The 24,426-nt window shown below is 51.0% G+C and overlaps 1 protein-coding gene across 1 annotated transcript in view; it reads right to left on the bottom strand.

Annotated features, from left to right (window-relative positions):
• Nucleotides 1–24,426, bottom strand: part of PTPRN2 (protein tyrosine phosphatase receptor type N2) — a 796,662-nt gene that overhangs the window by 471,709 nt on the left and 300,527 nt on the right. The window contains exons 7-8 of the mRNA XM_040644526.1: nucleotides 21,986–22,198; nucleotides 17,317–17,923 (exon numbers count right to left, since the gene is read on the bottom strand). Coding sequence (XP_040500460.1) covers nucleotides 17,317–17,923; nucleotides 21,986–22,198 — 820 coding nt within the window. The remainder of the gene's footprint in view (nucleotides 1–17,316; nucleotides 17,924–21,985; nucleotides 22,199–24,426) is intronic.

Raw genomic sequence — 24,426 nt, 5'->3', positions numbered from 1 at the left:
GGCGGTCAGGCTTTCACTGCGTGGGGTCTGGGCTAGGGTCACGGCACCAGCCGCCCCGCACACGGACACAAGCAGATGTGTTAACAGCACAAATGTGTGAATACACAGGAAAATGTCAAAAAAATCTAACGCTGAAAAGCATTAAAATGTAAGTTATCAAAGGAGTCCCACCTAGCTGACAGAAGCGACTGTGTGAAGCAAGGACAACAGGTGTAAAAGCCCCTTGAAACCTGACCGGCCCTCCAGTCCCAGACTCGTTCCAGCCTCACCGCAACACCTGTGCTGGTGCGACTGTGTGTGGAAATTGACTTGGGGTCCTCCCCAGGCCCGCAGGAACACCCCCCTCTTCACCCCTCTCTCAAGGGACAGGCCTGGAGTGTTCTTTGTCAGAGGCTCCTCGAGGTAGTGTTCTGTGTAATTTCACAATCGAAAAACAATCGCTTGCCCCTGAACCAGGAAGACCTGCTGTCTTCCTTTCCCGCCCGTTTCCACCGCCTATTCCCCAAGAAGGGGCATATTCGGCACCCAGGCTCCAGCCTGCAGTGGCAGCAAGGGTCCAAAGCGCAGCATCGCGGGAAGCCCCACAAACGCTGCCTTGAGGATCACCTGGGAGAGAACAGGGCCTGAGGTGTTGCGTTTGGGGTGCCGCTCCTCGAGCTACAACAGAGATGGGTATGGTCGTGCTCAGGGTCACTCACGTGAGCCAGGAGGGGAAGCCACAGGTGGAGGCCAGAGCTAGAGTTGCTCACCCTGCACAGATGAGTGGGTGAGCATGTTATCTACAAAGGCATCAAAGTGTGGAGGAAACAGGAGGACCAAGGAAGTAGTCTCCTACCTGCCAAAAAATCCACAGGGTGAATAAGAGTTGTTTTAGAGAGCTAGTGGAGTTGGAACACTAGAATTCCAGAAAGTGGAACGGAAAGTGCAAATCTAGCCCACCAGACGGTACACCCCCGGAGAGGACGCCAAGAGCTGCTGGGTTGCTTTCCCCATGAAGAGAGGAGCCAGCAGGGTCCACCTGGGGATGGGCAAGTGGAACATGCCTGAAAGAAACAGCTCAAAGTGGCCACCCAGAGAAATCCTGTCTCTGCAGGGGGGTCCCGGCTGCCGGAACGAACCCAGGGCACTGGGCAGACACCCTGGAAACGCACTTGGGTGGTGACCCCAACGACGTGTGACCGTCCACACTCCACTTTACTCCCTTCCCACCCCCACCCCTGAACGTCTCTGTGTGACCACAGAACGTTCGTCCCTGCAAATCCTCAGGGCAGAGGTGAAGCGAGATCCCGTCCCATGTCTGAGCACAGGTGTGCTCGGAGTAACAGTCGCCCACAAGCTCTCAGCCGCACACCCCTCTATGTCCAAAGACTGAATGGATGATAGGAATGCACATACATGGCCAAGCGAGGTGCTTCATTTCGGGGCGGCGGCACGCAGCCAGGGTGGAATGACAGCTGAATCTAGGAAGATGGGCCATCAGGTGATAGTTACTAGGTGAGGAGTAGGAAACACGGAGCTCGGCTTGATGCTGCATGCAACGAGAGTGCCCCGTGGCCCCACCCAACTTGCTGTCCTGTTCCTTCATGAAATGCCCCCATCTTTCTTCTGTGGTCACTCAGGATGTGCTTTGCCTGCAAATGTGTCCGTGCCCTGCTGAGGACACTGCCAGTGGGAGATGCGCAGGGGCCTCCCCACGACTGTGGGGCCACATACACTGGTCTCCCTGATGGCCTCCCTCCCAACCCTGTGCTCTGGGAACAGACTCCGGAGCTGGAGTCCTGGGAAGTAGTTCCACACGGCCTGGGGGAGGAGGCATCTGAGAAGACACCAGGGACTCCCAGGTGTGCACACACACACCAGACTCCCGTGTGCACACACACGCCTCACACACAAGAGACTTCCCAGGTCTGCACATACACCTGCAGGTACATTAAGAGGGACTTGTATGGGGGCACGTGCATGAGACAATGAACAGGTGTACATACCCACACATGCCGACGTGCTCACCGAGAGGAGCACTGGCCCTAAAACCAGTGCGGGGTGTGGTGATGACAGGCACTCCTGGATCGACACTCCTGGGGCGACCTGCCTGCCCAGCGACTCCCCCTCCTCCAGTGACCAACCCTCAGCTCCAGCCGGCCCAGCCACCCCTCCCTTAGCCCCTCGTACGCCCCACACCCACAATGCCACAAAGGGCTTCCTTCTCTCATCCTGGCCCCAACAAGGCCTCCCCAATTCTAACCAGTGGGCCCGCGAGTCTCCCTCCTTTTCCTAAAGCTCCCTCTGTTCTGATGCAGAAGCACCCAGGCCACCACCTATTACGGACACTCTCTTAACTATGTCACATGGTTTCATCCTATTCCCATCTCCAGACTGCAGACTCGGCGAACGCACAGACTACATCTTGTCCTTTCTTGTACCTCCAAAGCCTACTGCTCCATGCTGAACATAAACCATCTTCCCAACCAGGTTTGCTACCAGATTCCATGAATTCTGCTCTAGCCTATTTTAAACCGAAGGGTGACATCATGTGCTGGGAAACCCAGAGGCTTTATCACGAGTCCCGGCCCCACTTTAGCCTCATGAGTTTCTACTGACCCCACATTCCTTCACCCCAATGCATACAGTTAACACTTGAATCCATAAGATTATTTAAAACAGCCTTAAAGATAACGATGAAATCTACCAGAATATGTGTATGAACCCGCTTGCCTCCGCAAGGAGACCCCTGATCACACGAGCTGTGTGACGAGCACCGCAACCCCTCCCACGGGATGTAGCACGGAGCGCAAATGGCTTACGACGATAGCGGGTCCGGTCAATAGTTAGACCAATAAGATGGTGCTGATTGTGCTCAAAATGAGCATGCAGTTATTTCTATTTTATTTTTAAAATACATGGCCATCATCTGTCATTTCATGGTCTGAACTTCCTTAGAAAGCCGTTGGAGTTAATCTCAAAAATCAATGGACGGATATGGCACATGCAATTTCATCTGTGTGTCTGTGACAGCTGTCACCCTGATTACCTGGACACCTGATTTGGCCGTGGAGGGAGAGACGCCAGCCGCGCCACTCCTCACTGCCTGCCTCGACATCTAGTGGCAGGGAGGGTTTTCAAAAGCTAGACGCTATCTCCTCTAATGCTTTTCTACTCCGAAGCACGGCAACATGTTAATACGACTGCAGAATTGTTTGGAGTCAGATGCCCCTGGGGACCTGCTAAAGAAGCAAAACAGGAGAAAATCTAAAGCACTCACACCATTCACTTGATGGGAAGCCCATACGAGAAGTGACAGTACCCGTTTTCCATGATGGCCTCAATGCCACGCACAGCAGTGTGGACTTTCACGGTGCCCTGAAATCATCATGGGAATGAGAAGACAGATGAAAAATTAGAAAAATTGTTATGTTAGATGGTGAAGGAGTTGTGGAGAGCCACTCTAAAAAAAGAGAGTAGTGGCTGATGGGTGAGGAACGTTGGGGGCTGCGGAAGCCCTTGAAGGTTCTCCTTACACTCACCACTGTGCTGAGACCGCACACAACAGTCTCACATAATGGTCACAACAGACCTGTGAGTAAGGTACTGCTGTGAACCTCATTTTAAAAGACTGGAAACTGAGACTACAGAAAATAATCCATGCCCCAGGACATGCCACCAGTAAGTCCCAAAACCTAAACGTTACTGTCAGCAAGGGTGTGATGCGGGTTTCCAGGCTATGGGGCAAGCCCAGGTAACAGCTGCACCCTTACCTGCGTTTTACCTTAACCACACTGAAGAGTGTCTGCACCCATCATTTCTCCAGGTACTATTTTGGCAACAGAGTTTCTGTCTCTTCCTTACGGGCCCAAGTGGTCCTGCCAAGCAGACACCCATGTCTAGGACCTTATGTTCAAGAGCTGACCACTGCTGCTTCACATCCTGATTTCGGATATTTTACTACTCATTCAAAAATTCACCAAAGGTAGGGAACTAAATGATTGATGGATTGCAAAATGTTATCAGTCAACTCTGATACAAACTTTTTTGATGAGGTATTTTAAACCAATGGATAAAATGAGGTTTTCATGGGATTCCCCAATTATTCTAGCTATCCCCTCTATATTGTTTTTAACAAATAATGATATTTATTCTATTTAAATAATCTTATAAGCTAGTTACACTTTTGCTAACCCATAGGAATTCTCCCTAATGCAGAGAAAAGGCATTTCTGATGAGGGAAAATAAGAGAGGAGCTGCCATGATTCAAAATCCCACTTTGATTCAGTATCACCTTTCTTTCCTGCAGAGAAATAAAACCCAATGTTTTCTGGAGAATGAGTGAGTAAGCTCATGGTAATTTGTGCAACCAAACTCGTTCTTCTGACTGCTGACCCCACAGCTTCTCGAGTACACGCAAATTCATCTGGAGGTGCCAGTAACACTGAATCACTCTTACTAGTAAAGTTGTTGACAGCCACCAACTCTTCACAGGTAAAAAATCAGTTGGTGAAAAACCATTGTATTCCAACAACTTCAAGATGAGACTATACTTCTCACCATAAGTATATTTATTTCTCTAAAGTTTTGGGGAAAATATTTGCCAACAGCTTAATACAAATCTAAGTACACAGTGTCTTAGAGTTAGTTTTAAGGAAAGTGTATTGACATAAAAAAGATAAAATGAGGAAGACAGTACAAAAATATAGAGCTTTAGTACATATTCAAAGTTGTTAGCTGCTTGAAACAGGCTGTTCTAAACATATGGTATTTCATGTAAGCCTAATAGTAACCACAAAACAAAAGCCTATAATATGTACACAAAAGAGAAAGAGAAAGAAATGTAGGCACACCACTACAGAAAATCATCAAATCACAGAGGAGGAAAGAAAGGGAAAGGAACAAAGGAATCGCCAAACAGCCAGAAAATAATTTACTAAATGGCAAAATGAAGCCCATACTTAGCAGTAATTACTTTAAATGTAAATGGAGTAAAATCTCCGACAAAAGACACAGGTGGCTGAATGGATAGGAAAAAAACCCAACAATGCCCAACTTCATGCAGCCTACAAGAGACTCGCTTCAGCACTGAGGACACCAACAGACTTAAAGTGAACGGATGAAGAAAGACAGTCCATGAAAAGGGAAACCAGAGGAGAGCAGGGGTAGATAAACTTTTGTTAGACAAAACAGACTTTAAGCCAAAGATTGTTAACAAGAAACAAAAAAGATTAGTATGTAATAATAAAGAGGCCAGTTCATCAAGAGGATACAACACTTGTAAATATTTATGCACGCAACATAAGAGTCCCTAAATACATAAACAAATATCAACATATCTGAAGGGAGAAATAGACATTAAAATAATAATAGGGACCAGAAGGACCTAACAGATACATGAAGGACTTTACACCCAGTAGCAGCAGAATACACATTTTTCTCATGTACACATGGAACATTCTCCAGGACAGATCACATAACAGGCCACACATAAGTCTTAATAAATTTAAGAAGTTTGAGATGATATCATGCATCTTTTCCAACCACAATGCTATGAAATCAGAAATCAATTATAAGAAAACTGGAACATTCACAAATACATGGAGATTAAGTGATATACTTCTGAACAACACCTGAGACCAGTGAAACTGGAAATGTAACACACCAAAGTGTGTGGGACGTAGAACAGAGTTCTAAGAGGAAAGTTTATTGTGATGAATGCCTGCATTAAGAAAAAAGAAATATCTCAAATAAATAACTTGAATTTACAACTCAAGAAACTAGAAAAAGCAGCATAAGGGAAGGCCAAAGTTAGCAGAAGGAAGGAAATAATAAAGATCAGAACAGAAATAGATGAGAAACAAACTGAGGGCCTCAGAGGGGAGGGGGGTGGGGGAATGGGATAGACCGGTGATGGGTAGTAAGGAGGGCATGTATTGCATGGTGCACTGGGTGTTATACGCAACTAATGAATCATTGAACTTTACATCAGAAACCGGGGATGTACTGTATGGTGACTAACATAATATAATAAAAAATAATTAAAAAAAAAAAGAAATAGATGAAATAGACTGAAAAGACTATTGAAAATAAGGAGAGCACGTGTTGTGATGAGCACTGAGTGTTATATGCAACTAATGAATCACTGAACACTACATCAAACACTAATGATGTACTATATGGCAGCTAACTGAACATAATAAAAAAAAGGAAAAGATAAATGAAACTAGGAGCGGTTTTTTTTAAAAGATAAATAAAATGGATAAACCTTTGGCTAGATTAATAAGAAAAAATAAATAAATAAAATCAGAAATGAAAGAGGAGACATTACAACTGATGCCACAGAAATACAACAGGTCATAAAAAACAACTATGAACAATTATATGCCAACAAATTGACTACCAAGAAGAAAGGGTAAATTTCTGGAAACATCCAACTGACCGAGCTTGAACAGTGAAGAAAGAGAAAATCTGAAGATGCCAACAAGTAAGGAGACTAAGCCAGTAAACAAACACCTGCCAACAAAGAAAAGCCCAGGATCAGATGGCTCCACGGATGAGTTCTACCAAACATCCTGAGAAGAATCAGTACCAATCCTTCTCAAACTCTTCCTAAAAACAGAAGAGGAGGGAACACTTCCAAGCTCATCTTACAAGGCCAGCATTATCTTGATACCAGTCAGACGCCACAAGAAAAGCAAGCTACAGGACAATACCCCTGATGAAACATAGATGCAAAATCTACAAGTAAAATATTAGCAAAACAGATTCAACAATACATTAAGACAATCACACACCATGATCAAGTGGGATTTATTCCAAGGATGCAAGGATGGTTCAACATCGAACAAGTCATGATCATCTCAGTAGAAGCAGGAAAAGCACATGACAGAATTCAACATCCATTCATGATAAGAACTCAACAGAGCGCGTATAGTGGAAATGGCAGTGCAGCCCACTGGAACCTTGCCAGAAGCCCCATGGATAGAACACTCTGGGAACTGTAGTGAAATGTCCAGGTCAGTTCATAGCACAGAAGGTATTTTGCAGGTCGGCCTCACAGTGCAAAGAGAGCAAGGAGGGGGAACAGAGCTGAAGGAATGGCCCAGTGGCCAGCACACCTGCTGACCATTGTCCATACATCCACTGTACCCACCTTCCATCATCCATTCTCTACTCAGTAGCAGAGGGATCTGGGAGAGTGGGACCCTGACCACACCACTTGCCTGTTGTCCTCTAGTGGTGTCCCATATCTGCTGGGGGCAAGGACCCAAATCCTTGCTGGGGCCCTGAGGCCTTGCCAGCCTCTCCCATGCTTACAGACCCCACCTTCCCCCAGCCTTATTTCAGCTCCTTAAAGGTCCACGCTCCTCCTGATGTAGGCCCTTTGCAAATGCTCTTCTCCCTGGAACATGATTTCCTTCCCACCCACCTGCCCACTACAGAGCTCGAAAGGAACTTCTACGTAATTCGAATCCAGGAGGGCGTGCTGGAATTCAGTAACCCGTGGCCAGCTCTTCTAGTAAGACATTCTTTTTTTATTTAAGTCATTGTCTCAAGTAAGCCAATAATCCACAACTGAGCTACATTAGGACACTACTTCTTCCCATTCTTCCTTTTCCGTCTGCCTTCATTTGTCATGGGCAGTTTACTTCTATTTTGACAGCCTAGCAAATCTCTTCTTTTCATATTTTTCTCCCTTGTTCTTACTCCCTCCCATGTAGGAGTGATATTTAAACTGCTTAACTCAGACAGATTTAATTGGAGGTCAACTTATAAAGCAGATGACGCTTTTCAAAAATCAATTGCCGTGGTTAGGCTCTGAAGGTCCCTGGAGAGCTCTACTATGGACTTTTTTCTGAAGAGGAAAAGCAAAGCTTCCCCAACAAGTACAGAAGTCCAATACCAAACCGGGCTGTACAACTACGATGACAGAGATGTACAAATGCCAGAGGAGGTGAGGCTGCAGACACGTGGGCACAGACAGACAGGGACACAGCTGAAACAAACAATACACACATGAAGGCTGAGGGTAGACTGGGCGCAGGTCCGGGTGCAGACACGGAGATTCACGTGTGCATGTGGGCACAGATACTGATACACGTAATTAGATGAGGTACACTTCTGGGTGCAGGTGAAAGTGCAGATGCAGATATGCAGATCAGGGATACAGATGCAGGTACAGACGCAGGTACATACGGACACAGATGGACACGGATGGATAGAGATCGAGGTAGACAGTACAGATGCACTGTAGCCACGCATGTGGATACACTGACATAGGTGTAGACGTACAGATATTGAAGGACACACAGTTACGCACAGTCATGGGTGGATGATGTAGACGTGGTATGGATACAGGTGTACGTAGAGAGATGTAGGTGTGGACACAGACGTGCAGACAGGTATGGATGGTGACCCCCTTGCTGCCATCAGATGTCACTATGGCTCAAAGAGTCCCAACATGGTCAGAACCTTCTGAGACCCTCTTGCATTTCAAGCATCTAGGCTGAGCTGCACAACTAACCTGTAGCAGTCAGACTCTAAGGACAAGCATGGGGCAAACAGAGTGTTAAAGGCCCAGGTCCCAGGCTCGGTCAGAGTGGGCTGGGCTATTCCTCCCTGCCCCCCCCCCCCCCAATTTCACCCTTTACCACAACAGACAGCATCAGATGTGGGAAAGGGGGCTCACCACAGTCCATTTAAAGAGCCCCTTCCTGGCATAGCATCATTCTTCTGGCATCCTCCAACTGGCTAGACATGGCCAAGCCAACTCAGAAGCCATTTGGTCAAAGAGGCCTGGAAGTGTTAACACCCATCATATCTGCACTTTCGTGGTATTTTCACATGTTGTCTACCACCATAGTTAGAGGTCAGACAAATTTGAAATTTCCTCCAGTTCTAGAATTCCAGCCAATAACAGACATCAAAATCCCACACATCACTCTAACCTCAACAAATGAGATGAAACTGGGCCTACGGAATCAGAGGCATCGAAGACTGGACAGTCAGTGCTGTGAACCTTATCTGGATCCTGACTCAAAATGCCAACAAACCAAGTTCTGACATGGATGTGACAACAGAGCTGAACGCAGGCTTGACGCCTGATTCTACTAAGGCTTGACGATGTTAAAAAGAAGGATCCTTATATTTTAGAGCTATTTCGCAGAATGTTTCCAGGAAAGTAGGGTTTGTTTGAAAGCAGCATGAGAGGTGGGAGTAAAGGGGATGTGGATGGGGTGAGGCTGGGCCTGGGCCATTATCTCTGTGCACGTTCAAAGTCCTGCACTAGAAAGAGCGAGACACAAATCCATCCACTGCGTCACGGAAGACACGAAACTGAACAGCTAGGGAAGCCTGTTGGACGAGGTACCTGGGGACAGGCCAGGCTTGTGAGCCCGAGGCCTTGCGGGCATGGTGGGTCGGTCCCAGGACAGGGGCCTGGGCGCCTGCAGCGTGACCATGAGAGGACTGTCACGATTCCAGTGTTTCCTTCAGGGCAGGTCTGGGGAGCAATGGTGCCCCCGACACCGATGTCAGGAGGAGTTTCTAAATAGAGCCTCTACTTAGAAGCAAAAGCCTTATTGCCAGTACTTTTTAAAACTCCACTCTGACTTTGGACTTGTGTTACATTCTGATCCTCAAGCTGCCTTGGAGAACCTTCAATTATATTCATTTTCTTAGAATTTACCAAAAGCTCCTTCATGGTGACTCTTCGACTAATGCTGCGCTGAAGTCTCGACGGTTCCAGGAGCCCCACCCCCCCTGCTCCCAGTTCCTCGACATCATCTGGCAGCACTGGGAGGGCCAAGACACCCAGAGCAGCCCCTCCTGCGAGAAGCGTGACATCTGCGTGCAGGAGGGGGTATGCGTCACTGGAGCATCCGCGGTTTCCCGGTGGCCAGAGGGAAGGTTCAATAAGGGGCAGGGCTGCACATGACGAGGGGCCCTGACTCAGCCTGGGGCATCAGGAGGGCTCCCCAAGGAGGAGTTCAGGAGCAGTGCGTACCAGGGAAGCAGCACTCCAGCGTGGGAGGAAGGCACACAGGGCCCCGTGACAGCCCCGCATATTCTGGGAGCAGGGAGGAGGTGGGCTTGGCAGAGCACCAGGGTGTGGAAGCAGGGAGAGGACGTCTGCAGAGCGCACACGGCTCGGGGTCCCGTCAGGCCTTGGGCCCCTATCTCAAAGGCAGTGGAAGCACTGCGAAGTCTGAAGAGGAGAGAGTGACAGTCAGATTTAGGTGATGGAGAATTCTGCTGGGGTTCAACGTGCATAACAGACTGGGTGGGGAAAGGCGGAGGAGATGCAGGCACCAATAAAAAAAGAGGTCTCTGCAGCCAACAGCACAAGAGCAGACAATCACCGAGAGCAGGACGGGGACAGCGATGAGGAGTGGCCAGGCGGAGAGATCCTCACAGCGTCGAGGTGGCAGGGAAGGTGGTGCCAGTGCTGGTACCACCCCAGGCATGAGCCCTGGAGGAGGAAGCATGGCGTCGGGGCCACTGGAGATGGTGACTGTGCCACCATGCTGAGCTTCGGGCTTCTTTCCCATGCCCAGGGGGACGTGGGGTGGTCCCAGGAGCACAGCAAGGGAGGCATCTTCGAGGACGAGAAGGCTGGGCATGCTCTGGAAGAATGGAGCGGCCTCAGACCACTGCTGCAGACAGTGGACGGGGAAGTCGCTGGCTCGGGCAGCGCCAGGCAGAGGGAATGAGAGGGAGGGCAGACGGCCAGGAGCTGCTGAGTCGGCAGATGGAATTTTGTGGCTGACAGGAGGAGGCAGTGAGCGGGGAGTCAGGAAAAGTTTATGGGAAAAACCTAGTCCAAGTTATGATACAAGGTTCTGAGAGTCTTTAATTCACAGGCTGGGGGACCCACGCACTTAAAGCTGTTTGCATTCTCTCTGGATAAAGCGAAACCTTAGGGTTCTGGGCGTCTCGCCGGGCAGCTTTGCATGCATCCTCGTTTGAACTTCAAAACAGCCCCTAAGTTACACTGAGTGTGTCTGGCTTCCTTAAGGGAGAATTACACTGGGCTCGTCCTGGATCGCCCCCCACACAGCAGGTACCCAGTAAGCCTGTGCTGATGTCACAGGCAGGGGTGCCTACAGACAGGCCAGAGCCGGACCGCGACCCGGGGCTCAGAGACCGCTGTTCACCATCTGGTCACGGACATTCCCCACAACTACCAACCCTGCACTCGGGGATTGTAGATCTGGAAACGTGTTGTTTCTCTTCTTCTTGTTTACTGTGTGAGCAAACGTGACTATTTTTACTCATTGGCTACACGCACCCACACTAACATCTCAGGCGACAAGGAATCCGTCACACTGCACGTGGTCTCTTGAGACAAACGAAGGAGATGAGTGGTGACGCAGCAGCGAACTCGTCACATTCAGGAAAGACCCCTAGAGGACAGCAGCCGCACTTCCTGAACAGAAAGTTCGAACACATCATCTGAGACGTGGTCTGAGGGTGGAACAGAATAAACGAAACCTACGGACAGCACGACGACAGAATCTGTCCACAAACCTGTTTAGATCTCTTTTCTCCAACAAGGAAGGGGAAACAGGCAAGGATACTGGTCCACCCCTGTCCCCGCATCCTCATCCATCTTGCCTGCAGTCTCCATGGGCCCCGCAGCCCGGGCGCAGCTCCGAGGGCTCCGTGGGCAGCCAGGGGTCTCTGCACAGGCAGGGGTAGACGACTGGACTGCCCCTGTTGCTCAGCTGTGACCCTTCCTCTCCCACCACACTCACCTCAGGGACACAGCACGTCACTCCTGAGCACATGGGTTTTTACATTTTCAAGTTAGTGACGGAAAAGCAATGTCCTCCCACGAGGGCTCTCAAAGTCACCTGATTCTCAGTTTAGAGAACTGATCTAGAAAGACGTGCTTGACAGGAAGGGGAGTGGGCCGTGTGCCCACGTGTGAGGCCTCCTCTTGCTCATGCACGAGCCTCTGGGAGCGGGCACACGTTCACTGAGGACTCACTGCTGAGCCTTCTTCCAGACCTGGATTCCCAAAACCCTTAAGGCTCACCAGGGAAGAGACGGTAGAACCATGCCTGCCGTCTGGGTGGCATCTCCATAAAGGGCGTCGGGCTGAGTCCCCGTCAGGGCCGTGCCACTGGGAACGGCAGCCACACCGAGCTGCCTGTGGTGCAGGTCGTGACGCAGGAGACGTGTCAGCAGAAGATCGTTTGTGGTATTGCCGGTGGGCATGTCCCAGGCAAGAGTTTTAGGGGAAGGAAACACTGGAGAAAACTTAAGACTAGCCTACCCCTTTCAGAACACTGACAGGTGTCGGAGGCCCGCTCCACTTCCGGCACTTTCCTCCAGCACCCTGGCCCAAGGTCTCCGTGCTCCAGCCCTGCAACCTTCTCCCCGACTCAAGTTCCATTATTCCACGGCTCTTCCAGGTGGCGCCGTGCCCGCTCTGTTCACGGCTCCCGGGCTAACGTCATCTATCACGATGGACCTGCTCTGCCCCAGGGCGGCTCTCCGAGAATCGACACTCTTCCCAGCAGCCCTTGGGGTGCAGCCTGAGAGGTGAGGGAGTCACGCAGTTGCCGCTGGCGCGCAGCCTCCGCCCGGCCCCCGACAGCCGGCCGCATGGGCCATGTTCACCCCTCCAGGGCTGAGGAGCAAATGGGGACCGAAGCTTTGCCACAGCAGCAGGCCTTCCGGGTGATCCGTGTGGGACGGCGGGGCTCTTGACGGTCCACGCAGAAGCCGCCCGCGGCCCATGGGGACACCGGCATCACCGTGTGCCGCATCAGCCTGGCGGCTGCTTTACTCCCACTTCTCAGCCTCCACAGGTGCTCGCCTCTCCAAAGCCAGTCTCGTCACTCGGGCGTCCTTCCACAGGAATACACCGCAAACACAAAGGTGCCTGTAAGAGCCCACACCAGGAGAGCCACAGGCTCTCATGCGTTCCTTTAGGAGACGTAAAACGCGGTTTCTCCTTTGTGGAGACACAAACGGCTCCCTTTGGCTTCAAATTCACCTCCAAGCGCCGGCTCACCTGAAGTTGAAACCCTTCTAAAATCACCCATGGGGGACAGGGACGGCCGTCTCGAACTGCAGCCAGTCTGGGCGGGTCCGTCCAGGGTGTAAAGAGGGTAAGAACGTGCACGGCAAAGGGTGAGACGGTGCTGTCCATCAGAAAGCATAAGACACAGAACAGTGGGAAGCTAAGCCCCACAGGGAGGACGTGTGTCAGTGAGATCACACCAGGTACAGGTCACACTCCTCCTCCTTCTTAGGGGACAAACAGGTATACAGATGTCCTTTTTTAAGGAATGGCATCAGATTCTCATCAATTAATAGCTGATCTATTAAGGCTTAAGCTGAGATCTGGCGAAGTCTTGCCCTAGAGAATCCCAAATTATCAATTAATCTGATAACAGAGGCAGAAACTGCAACCTCTCTAAGAGGGAGGGAGCATAATCTCGTAGTGACAAAGAGTAAGAATTAGTGACACAAAGCCATATTATCTGCGTCATATATCTTTCATCCAAGTGAGGCAGGAAAAGAAAAAGGGAAGTGAACCATGACAGTGATTTTTTCTCTGACCCACGCTACAGCAAATGCTCAAGTCCCCAAGGTCTGGCCCGGGAGAGCGCTACAGGAAAATAAACCTCTGAATGCAAAGAAAAACCCGACCCTAACAGTGGCCTCGTCTTCTCTGGGGAGGCCGGGGGCGAGAGGAAATGCCTGATGTGACACAATGTGGTCGTCTTCCTCCGAGAGCCCCCCCGAGGCAGAGGATGGTCACATGGATCGTCCTGCTCTACAGGCACCGCGCTCTGCTGTCACGGTGACACAAGGCTGCCACTTGGAAGAGCCTTTCAGAGGATGAGACCCCTTTCCCAGCCCTGTTGTGGGGTGTCTGCCCTGCTTGTGCTGCCACTGAGACCAGGACCCAGAAGGAAGAGCCGCAGGGGCGTCTCCCTGCGAGCAACCTCACCGCACTCTGGGGATGGGCCCTGCGTGTCGGGACTGCATACCACTGATGTCCTGGTGCAAGAAAGAGGGCTCCCCGAGCACCTGCACATGGCACACACATGTGCACACAGATACCCACAGGTGAACACAGACACACACACACGTGCACACAGATACCCACAGGTGAACACAGACACACACACATGTGCACACAGATACCCACAGGTGAACACAGACACACACACGTGCACACAGATACCCACAGGTGAACACAGACACACACACATGTGCACACAGATACCTACAGGTGAACACAGACACACACACATGTGCACCCAGATACCTACAGGTGAACCCAGACACACACACATGTGCACCCAGATACCTACAGGTGAACCCAGACACACACACATGTGCACCCAGATACCTACAGGTGAACCCAGACACACACACATGTGCACCCAGATACCTACAGGTGAACCCAGACACACACACATGTGCACCCAGATACCTACAGGTGAACCCAGACACACACACATGTGCACCCAGATACCTACAGGTGAACCCAGACACACACACATGTGCACCCAGATACCTACAGGTGAACCCAGACACACACACATGTGCACCCAGATACCTACAGGTGAACCCAGACACACACACATGTGCACCCAGATACCTACAGGTGAACCCAGACACACACACATGTGCACCCAGATACCTACAGGTGAACCCAGACACACACACATGTGCACCCAGATACCTACAGGTGAACCCAGACACACACACATGTGCACCCAGATACCTACAGGTGAACCCAGACACACACACATGTGCACCCAGATACCTACAGGTGAACCCAGACACACACACATGTGCACCCAGATACCTACAGGTGAACCCAGACACACACACATGTGCACCCAGATACCTACAGGTGAACCCAGACACACACACATGTGCACCCAGATACCTACAGGTGAACCCAGACACACACACATGTGCACCCAGATACCTACAGGTGAACCCAGACACACACACATGTGCACCCAGATACCTACAGGTGAACCCAGACACACACACATGTGCACCCAGATACCTACAGGTGAACCCAGACACACACACATGTGCACCCAGATACCTACAGGTGAACCCAGACACACACACATGTGCACCCAGATACCTACAGGTGAACCCAGACACACACACATGTGCACCCAGATACCTACAGGTGAACCCAGACACACACACATGTGCACCCAGATACCTACAGGTGAACCCAGACACACACACATGTGCACCCAGATACCTACAGGTGAACCCAGACACACACACATGTGCACCCAGATACCTACAGGTGAACCCAGACACACACACATGTGCACCCAGATACCTACAGGTGAACCCAGACACACACACATGTGCACCCAGATACCTACAGGTGAACCCAGACACACACACATGTGCACCCAGATACCTACAGGTGAACCCAGACACACACACATGTGCACCCAGATACCTACAGGTGAACCCAGACACACACACATGTGCACCCAGATACCTACAGGTGAACCCAGACACACACACATGTGCACCCAGATACCTACAGGTGAACCCAGACACACACACATGTGCACCCAGATACCTACAGGTGAACCCAGACACACACACATGTGCACCCAGATACCTACAGGTGAACCCAGACACACACACATGTGCACCCAGATACCTACAGGTGAACCCAGACACACACGTGCACACCCACACACACACGTGCACACAGATACCCACAGGTGAACACAGACACACACACGTGCACACAGATACCCACAGGTGAACACAGACACACACGTGCACACCCACACCCACAGGTGAACACAGATAACACACACACACGTGCACACAGATACCCACAGGTGAACACAGACACACACACGTGCACACACACATGCACACAGACAACACACACACACGTGCACACACAACCCAGCAATAGTTCCCACGGGAGGGAAAGATCCACAAAAGGGCTTCTGACGATTCAGAGTAAGTAATCATTAGCGCGGTTTGCGTCACAAAGGAACTGAGGCGGCTCGTGCCTTTGCTTCCACGGTCAGAGCTGTGCCCTCAGCAGGATGTGCTGTCCAAGTTCCCATCTGCTTCCCAGTAAGGCATGATTCTACGACACACACCCCGAGAGTTCCTGTTCCAAGGAAGGGACGACAGAGATGAATACACGGAGCTCATCCTCCAGGCAACGAGGTCAGAAATGGGAGGACACGTCTCAATAAAAAAGTACTTGAGCAAACAGAGTTGGCATTTTGGTGCGAGCTTGAAGAGTCAGCTGCTGAGGACTTCTCTAAAAACACAAGTAAAAACACCATGGACAGCTCAAGAGTCTTAAGTTTAAAGCTGGCTTTGATAGTGGTCTGCGGTTTGAGCTCAAAATTAAATATTTTCTGCCCCGTCGTGGTATACAACTATTGCTCACCGATGCCATTTGCAGTCTGCACTGTAACAACCGCGCCTGCACACTGGGGGAGTGAATTTTGTCGGGGGCGTGAGCACAGAGAGAAGGCATGCAGACCCAGCATGAGACACGGACCCCTCTCCACACCGTGCGTAATCACTGAAACGTGGGCATCTCGCGAGCTACTGATGAGGAAACGCCTGGATGACGGACACTACGCTGCAACAGCAGACTCCTACGCAGGTCTGTCTGCCACACACCTGCACCCACACCCACCCACCCCCCCCACACACACACATGCAGGTGGACTGCCAGGCACGCTTTCCCCTTTGAAACACTGCTTCCATTACTTGAGGAAGACACGACATTTCTACAGAGCACGGTGTCAAAAGCCAGAGTCACTAGGGTTATGAGCTGATGAGCACCACGTGTCATCTGCTGGGTACACGCTGTGGGAACAGGGCCCCGCGATCCGTGCAGATGAGAATGAGGAGAAAGAGCGCCCTGTTACTACGCGCGTGTCTCCCCATCAGAAGGTGACTCATGTCCCAACACCTGGACTGCTTTGGTGTGAGGTGGATAAAACTGCTGGGGACCCAGCCGGCTCGGAGGCAGCACAGGCGCAGACCCCATCCCCCACGTCGCGGGGGCTGCTGCGTCCGTGTGCCCCGCGCTCTGGGCCACAGGTATGAGGACCACGCGCCGGGACGGGCTTTGTTCTGTGGAGAATCCCCCTCGCGCTTGGGCTCCTCAGTCACAGTACCAGGTGATGGAAAGTGGGCTCCCAGCTGCCCTCCTGCCCCGGCAATGCCACGAGTGCCTCCTCCTGCGTCTCCAGGTGAAGACGGGCGAGAATGAAAGCGCCCCCCCTCCACCCACCCGATGGACACCCGGAGAGAAAAACCAGAACCTTTACTTACTCGTTCCCGGTCACGATGTAGCCTTGCTCCTCCTGGGAAGGCCTGACCTCCAGCCGCAGGCCTTCACCAGGGCGTTCCCGGGCTCCGGCTGCAAGGCGGGCATCTTCCTGTGAGGGCCCCGGAACCCAGGTCTGGAACTTGCCAAAGCCGCCCAACTTGGGCTCTGCGGGAGGCAGCCTCTCCAGCCGCTCCTTGGAGTAGGTCTGACTCCTCACGTCCTCCACTCCAGCGCTCTCCTCCTCCCAAGTCGGGGGCATCTCGGGGGTCTCTGACTTCTTCATCTCCATTTTGAAGGGCTCCATAAGAAGTGGGGTGGCAGGAAAGAGTCGGGACCCAGGATCTTGCAGGTGGTCCCCGAGTTCGAGGCTCAAACGACTGACCTGGCAGAAAGGAGGCTCAGTGAGATGGTGTTCAGGAGGAGTCGGTGGGCAGCCACAGGCAGGAGTTGGAGCTGTGCTGTCATGGCCACATGCAGAATCACATCTGGATGGGGCATGTTCGGCCAAGGGGAGGACGAGGGCCTCCGGCATCAGCATCACTCGGCAGCGCATCTGTCCATCTGTCTCTCTGTCTGTCTCTCCCATGCACATACACCTTTCTAAACAATCTGATTTTATAAAATCAGTGTAGCTGTTTGGCATCTATATTTTTAAAAAGAGCTCAGGTGGGGGGCGCCGGGGTGGCTCAGTCGGTTGAGTGCCTGACTCTTCATTTTGCTCAGGTCATGATGTCAGGGTTGTGAGATCGAGCCCCGTGTCGGGCTCTGCGCTCGGGGGATAGCCTGCTTGAGAATCTCTCTCTCCCTCTGTCCCTCAGTGTGGTCCCTCGGCTTCAGTGTGCTCTCTCTCTCTCAAATAAAATCTTTAAAAACAAACCAACAAAACAAAAACAAACAGCCTATGTGGATTCTGAGACCCCACTCTGCCCCTCCGGAACCAGTGCGTGCCCGACGATAACCGTACTACCTGCACTGAGCTCCTACAGGGCAAGAAGCCTCACCAGACACCTGACCTGCACGAACTCTCGGAGTCCTCACGATGCCCTGCGACTAGGAGCCGTCACGCCTGCCGCCATTGTCACAGGGACATGGAGACACCGGGAGTGAGCAGTCACAGGGACACTCACTGCAGCTCACAGCACCTAGGGGATCTGGGGTCCTCACAGCCCAGGCTTGCCCGTCCTGACCCCGCTTCCTGGACAAACTGGTGCGTAGAGCGATATCTGGACAGACGAACATCGTGCTACACGCTCAGCACTGACTCTACGCCAGGCACTGTGCTCAGGGCTCTCTGCACGCTCTCTCACTTAACTGCCACCTCAACCCGCGAGCACAGCCCTAGTTTTCTCTCTAGTCTGTAGACTCTGGGGCTTGCAGAGATTAATAGTGTGCCAAGATCACCGCGCAGTGATTGGCAGATTCAGAATTTGAGTGCCGTTCTCACTGATGCCAGAGACGCTGCCACTGGGCCACACGGCCTTCTGCGACCCTAGCACTGCTTCCCAGGGAAGCCAACGGTCCCTCCCGCGGCCGGCTGCTGGTGCCCAAGAAGGGAGGCTGTGCCCAGGGCACCTCCTCTCCAATATTATACTAGATGGACAGACGAAAAGCGGATGTACTTCCCATGTATCAAACACAAGACTTTCAGGAAACTAAGGAAGGACTATAAAGGAAAATAGTTATTCCCTTGTTGACTGGAAGTTGTACATAATTTTTCCTTTTGTGTTTTTAAATACTTAAAGAAAACAGTATTTTGATAAAAACATTTGCTCAAATTTGGATCCTGAAGGTGACAGTACATAGCATTTCAGTTACCAAGTAGGGACGGAGCCTGTCCTCAGGCTTTTGAAAGAAAGGGAATGGTGTTTTCACTTGAACTGTGCTCCATGAGAGGAGGAAACAAAAGATGTTAACAAGTGAGAGCTCAGAAAATACAACACTCAGATGCCCTTTGGGAAAAACTGCTTGAAGGGCGCCTGGGTGGCTCAGTCAGTGAAGCGTCTGCCTTCAGCTCAGGCCATGACCCCAGGGTCCTGGGATCCAGTCCTGCACGGAGCTCTCTGCTCAGCGGGGAGTCAGCTTCTCCCTCTGCCTCTGTGCTCTCTCTTTCCCTCTCTCAAATAAATAAATAAAATCTTAAAAAAAAAGAAAGAAAGAAAGAAAGAAAAAATTGCTTGAAAATGTACCCCAAGTAACAAAGAAATGAATCAAAACTCAACTTGTTTAGGATGGAAAGGTGGGAGTATAAGAACCCTGAGGGTCCTCACAGAATCAACGTGGGTTGAAGTGTGTGCGCCCTGGAGACCCCGCAGCCCTGGCTCTGGTTGTGCTCAGCCACCACTGTCGGTGTCCCTCCACTTCCTAAGTTTAGACGTGTTCTTAGTGCCACATCTCCCTCCTCAACTGAGACAGAGTATCCCCCCATTTCCGATGGACGTTGAAGAGAATTGTTCATGTTTTCTTTTGCTACTTGCTAACAGGCATTGAACCAAAAATAACTAAGATAATCTGGAAAGAAAAGTACTAACCAAAAATAATTGTTTTCCACTCTACAAAAAAGGGTTTTGTAGAACCACATAATGCCACCGTCATTGCTTACTACTGATCTCCTGCATCTTTAAGACTTGTACTAATGAGCAAAGGTTCTTAAACAGGAAAAGCCAACAAACCACTGCGTGAGTGGTGTCGCCTGTGACCGAGCCCTTTTTCAGACGGCCTTCCCAACCAGCGCTGTCCAACAGAGCCTCCAGCAATGATGGGGACGTTCTCTATCTGCCCCAACCAACCCCCGTATTACAAAGCAACACTGGAAATGTGGCAGCATAACTGAAGAACTGAATTTGTATTTACTTAATTTCAATGAATGTAAATTTAAATAGCCACATTAGACAGTGCAGGTCTGAGTGACCCAGGACCTGTGAAGGTCTGCGCTGAATGAACCCCGGGAATCAGTACCCACGGGATGACCCCAAGAACACACAGCAGTCCGTACCCCCAGGACCCCGGGAATCAGTACCCACGGGATGACCCCAAGAACACACAGCAGTCCGTACCCCCAGGACCCCGGGAATCAGTACCCACAGGATGACCCCAAGCACACACAGCAGTCCGTACCCCCAGGTAGGAAAATTCGAAGGAATACTCATGTTTTAATTTGCATTAGCCATATTTTCCATATTTCTACAATGGGTAAATATTACTATACAATCTGAAAGTAGACGTTAGTATACATCAAAATTTACACCATTTTTTATGCTCTTTATAGTTTTTCCCAATTTGGGGATTATCAGAGTTTTTCTACGCTTGTCTGCAAAAACAAACCAACAACCCTTTGTATTTTGTCTGTGCTCCCAAACCATGAACAGAAAGATTGGCAGTGCAGCCCTAGCTCTACGGTTAACCGGACATGCGGGCGCCTCACCGTACCTCTTCGTCAACTCCACCTTCGCCGCGCGGCCCTCTGCCATCTGTGAACGACACAAGCATTATTAGAACCCTTGTGGAAAACGTCATCACGGGCATTGCAGCGCACAAAAGGACCAGAGAGTCCCAGACGGAAGGTCAGGCAGATGATGTCGGCCTAGTTCCTACTATAAAGTGAACCGTTACTGTTTATAGTACAATAGTAGTGTTCCGTAAACTTCGCGGAAGAGAGGGGTTTACCAGCTAAAAGACAGATGTGACGAACTGCATCGCCGGCCCCGGGGATCTGGGTGTTCTCCTGAGAGTTAGCTCACAGCCAGAAAACCCGCAGGGCCAGCAGCTGCTACTAGCTCCAGAAAAGCAACGGGAGGCGTCTACACCAGACCGCCTCAAGGTAACATGTCTTTGGAGTTCATTACTTTTCTACATCCCACCAGCAATGCCCAACAGCGCATAACTCGTGGACTCATGAAGCCCAAATGCCCAGGCACCTTCTAGACCCCTCCGCACCCTCAGAGAGGCACCTCCTGATTGCCTAACACAAAGCCTTGTCCTGCTGGAGCTCTGGTACCCTCGTCTGCATCCGGCCCCGCTTCCAGCTTCCAAGCGAGCCTTTGTCCCAGCCCACGGCGGAGAGAGACACGCGTCTTCTCACTTGTGTTTCTGGCACATATTTTGTGTGTGCCTACTGTGTGCAAGGCATTGAAATAGATGCTTTCATGTAGTTCCAGCGACTGAGAAGCAATCAGGCCCAGGTAAGGCCAATCATCAGGGGAGCCGCCGTGAGCGTGTGTGTGTGTGTGTGTGTGTGTGTGTGTGTGCGTGTGCACTCACACTGCGGGAGCACGTGGGATTCTCCACTCTCTCCCTGGAGCAGCCTCACAGGGTGGATGTGAGCCTCAGGCAGACATTCGAATGAAGCCTTTCCACTGTACTAGTCAAATATTTGACTGTATTCACTTGCACAATGCAAACAAAAACACTTTCCATCGCTCCTGTTTTTTTCTAACTCCGAACCTCAGCACAGAAAGCAATTTGCCTTCCAACATAATTGCGCTGGTAGACTTAGCCTGTTAAGAAAGCTTTTAGAGGCAAAAGTTCAAACAGTTACAAACCGTTACTACAAATCCGCGTCTCCTCAGCAGAAGGAATGTTTAACAGCCTGGTGAGCTGGGCCTCTGCACAGCCGCAGCCTCAACGCGCCCCGCGACCCCCACAAACGTACGTGACCGGGGCTGGGAGGCTCACCTGCCATGCCGTCTGCACCCTGCTTGCCAACGCTGGCCTCTCCTGGCTTTCCTGCAGCTCCTTTCTCGGCTCCTTGAAGCTCCCCTTGTGCACCCACACCCTGCACGGCGGTAGCAATCGCGTGGGCCATCTCGCCGAGGTCCAGGGGGCTCAGACCCTCCACGTGCGCCGGCTGCTTTCCCAGGTCCTTCAGGAGACTCTGGATGAGTGCTTCTGGGGGCACACACAAAAGCAAGCACAGATGACACCTCGGAGCAGCAGTCACCACTGGAACGAGGAGGCAAGGAGGGAAACGAGGGATCCCACACAGAGGCAGACCCAGCAAGCTCCGCAGAGAAACACGATTTAACAAGGAGCGGCAGAAGTTCTGTACGTGAAGAGCACAATATTTGCAATTTAAAAACTCACGGAATGGGCCTGGCAGCAGATTGGGCAACGGAGAACAATGGGCTAGTGAATTTCAAGATAGGTAACAGAAACTATTTTTATCTTAAGAACAAGGTAAAAAGGGGGCGCCTGGGTGGCTCGGTAGGTCAACCGTGCGCCTTCAGCTCAGGTCATGACCTCCAGGTCCTGGGATCAAGCCCTGTGTCAGGCTCCCTGCTCAGTGGGGAGTCTGCTTCTCCCTTTCCCTCTGCCTGCCGCTCCCCCTGCTCGTGCTCTCACTCTCAAATAAATAAATACATGAAATCGTTATTTAAAAAAATTTAAAAAGAATTGAGAAAGACTGAGTGGAAACTCGGTAACCTGCAGAACCACCTCAGGCACAGCAGACCACAAGCAGAGAGCAAGAAGGAAAGGGGAGAGAGAACGGGACCAAAAAACTAAAGGGAAAAAAACCCACGAACCTCCAGCAATTCCCCGAAATTGCATTAACTTCAAAAGCCAAGGCACCAAGCAAATCGGACGAAGCACAAACACAGAGAGAACCACGCAGCAGCATCTCAGGAAAGTGAAGGTAAAGCAGACCCCTAACCGCACCCAGAGCTAAGACACACGTGAGGCGTGACGTGACGTGACGTGACGTGACGCAGGCAGGGGCTGATTTAAAGCAGAGAGGGCACGAGACACACCACATGTCTCGTGAGAATGACGTCTTCGACATAATTTGTAATTACAGATCTGATAACATACATATGAATGACATGTCTGAAGTGTTAAAAGAAAAAACATGTAATTCAGAAGTCTATGCCCAGTGAACACACCCTTCAAGCATGAGGGTGAGGGAAAGACACGTCCGTATTCTAAAAGGAGCTGAGCTGACGGGCCGCCAGCAGACCTGCACGACGAGACACACGGGGAGAGTGACCCTGGCTGGAAACGCAGGCCTGCAGAAGTGCTGACAAGTTCCCGAAGAGTAACTACGTGGGTGCACCGGGACGACGGTCTTTCTCCGCCTCTTAATGCCATGAAAGGGCAGCTGACCTTTCGACAGGAAGAAGTAACTGCGTTTAATGCCCGTCAAGGTGAGCTACGCGGCGCGGGAGGGTAACCGGAATGGGCTGCTGTACGGTTGATCTGCGTTTCCTGTGGGGTGTGTGCTGATCACTGTAGGTGGACTTAGCGTTGGGACCCTCGCTGGGGTGATGGGGCGTCTAACGGGTGTCAGTTACAAGTACACACACGTCAACACTCACTCATCTGTACACCTGGCACCCACACAGCTCATGACCCACAAATTGCACTCAGTAGCAGTAATGTTTGAGGGAGTCCTGTTTCTGACGCGGCGGGTGCCCTGACTTTTTTTTCTCGGGTATTTAATGCTGACGTGTCTGGTTCCTAAGTGAAGGTTTTTGCAAGATGGTTATTCTCGCGACTTTGCTCCCTGAGAACACTGGCACAGTGGAGTTCACACTCTTTCTACGGCTTCACTCAGGCAATCCTCTGAACTGAGTGGGGTGGGGATTATTTTCTGCCGCTTGTAAATTAAGAAATTTAGGTTTTTCATATTTTTTTAACGTTTCTGTCTTTGGGAGTTAAACTAGAGATGCAAACTTACTTCCTGGTAGCGTTTTCCCTCTCTTGCCCACCAACAGGCACGAGAAGTTCTCAACACCCATGATTCCGCAGGCCGGGCGGGCAGGCGCTTTGCGCTAACGCACACACGCAGAGAGCACAGGTCAAAGCCCACTCGTGCTGTCAGCCAGGAACCCGCAGGAGAATGCAGACCACAATTAACCAGACTCTCCGAAACAGCTTCACCAAACTCACCACTCACCTGAGGTAATAACATTTACACCACATGACCCAGCTACGAGTGGAAGCCCCCAGAACACTCTGCCATGGCGCCCCCACCACGGTCTCCACCCCTGAGTGGTGCTGACAGGGCAGCACAGCCTCGCCTGGTCCAAGCTAGCTTTGTTCAGAATAAATGCATGACAAGAGAGTTTGAAGCTATCCAGCCCTTCCTGACTTTTCAAAGATAAGCAGGTCGAGCCTAT

This window comes from Ursus maritimus, unplaced genomic scaffold, assembly GCF_017311325.1.
Source record: "Ursus maritimus isolate PB19 unplaced genomic scaffold, ASM1731132v1 scaffold_3, whole genome shotgun sequence".
NCBI lineage: Eukaryota > Metazoa > Chordata > Mammalia > Carnivora > Ursidae > Ursus > Ursus maritimus.
This window is presented reverse-complemented; position numbering and strand designations above follow the sequence as displayed.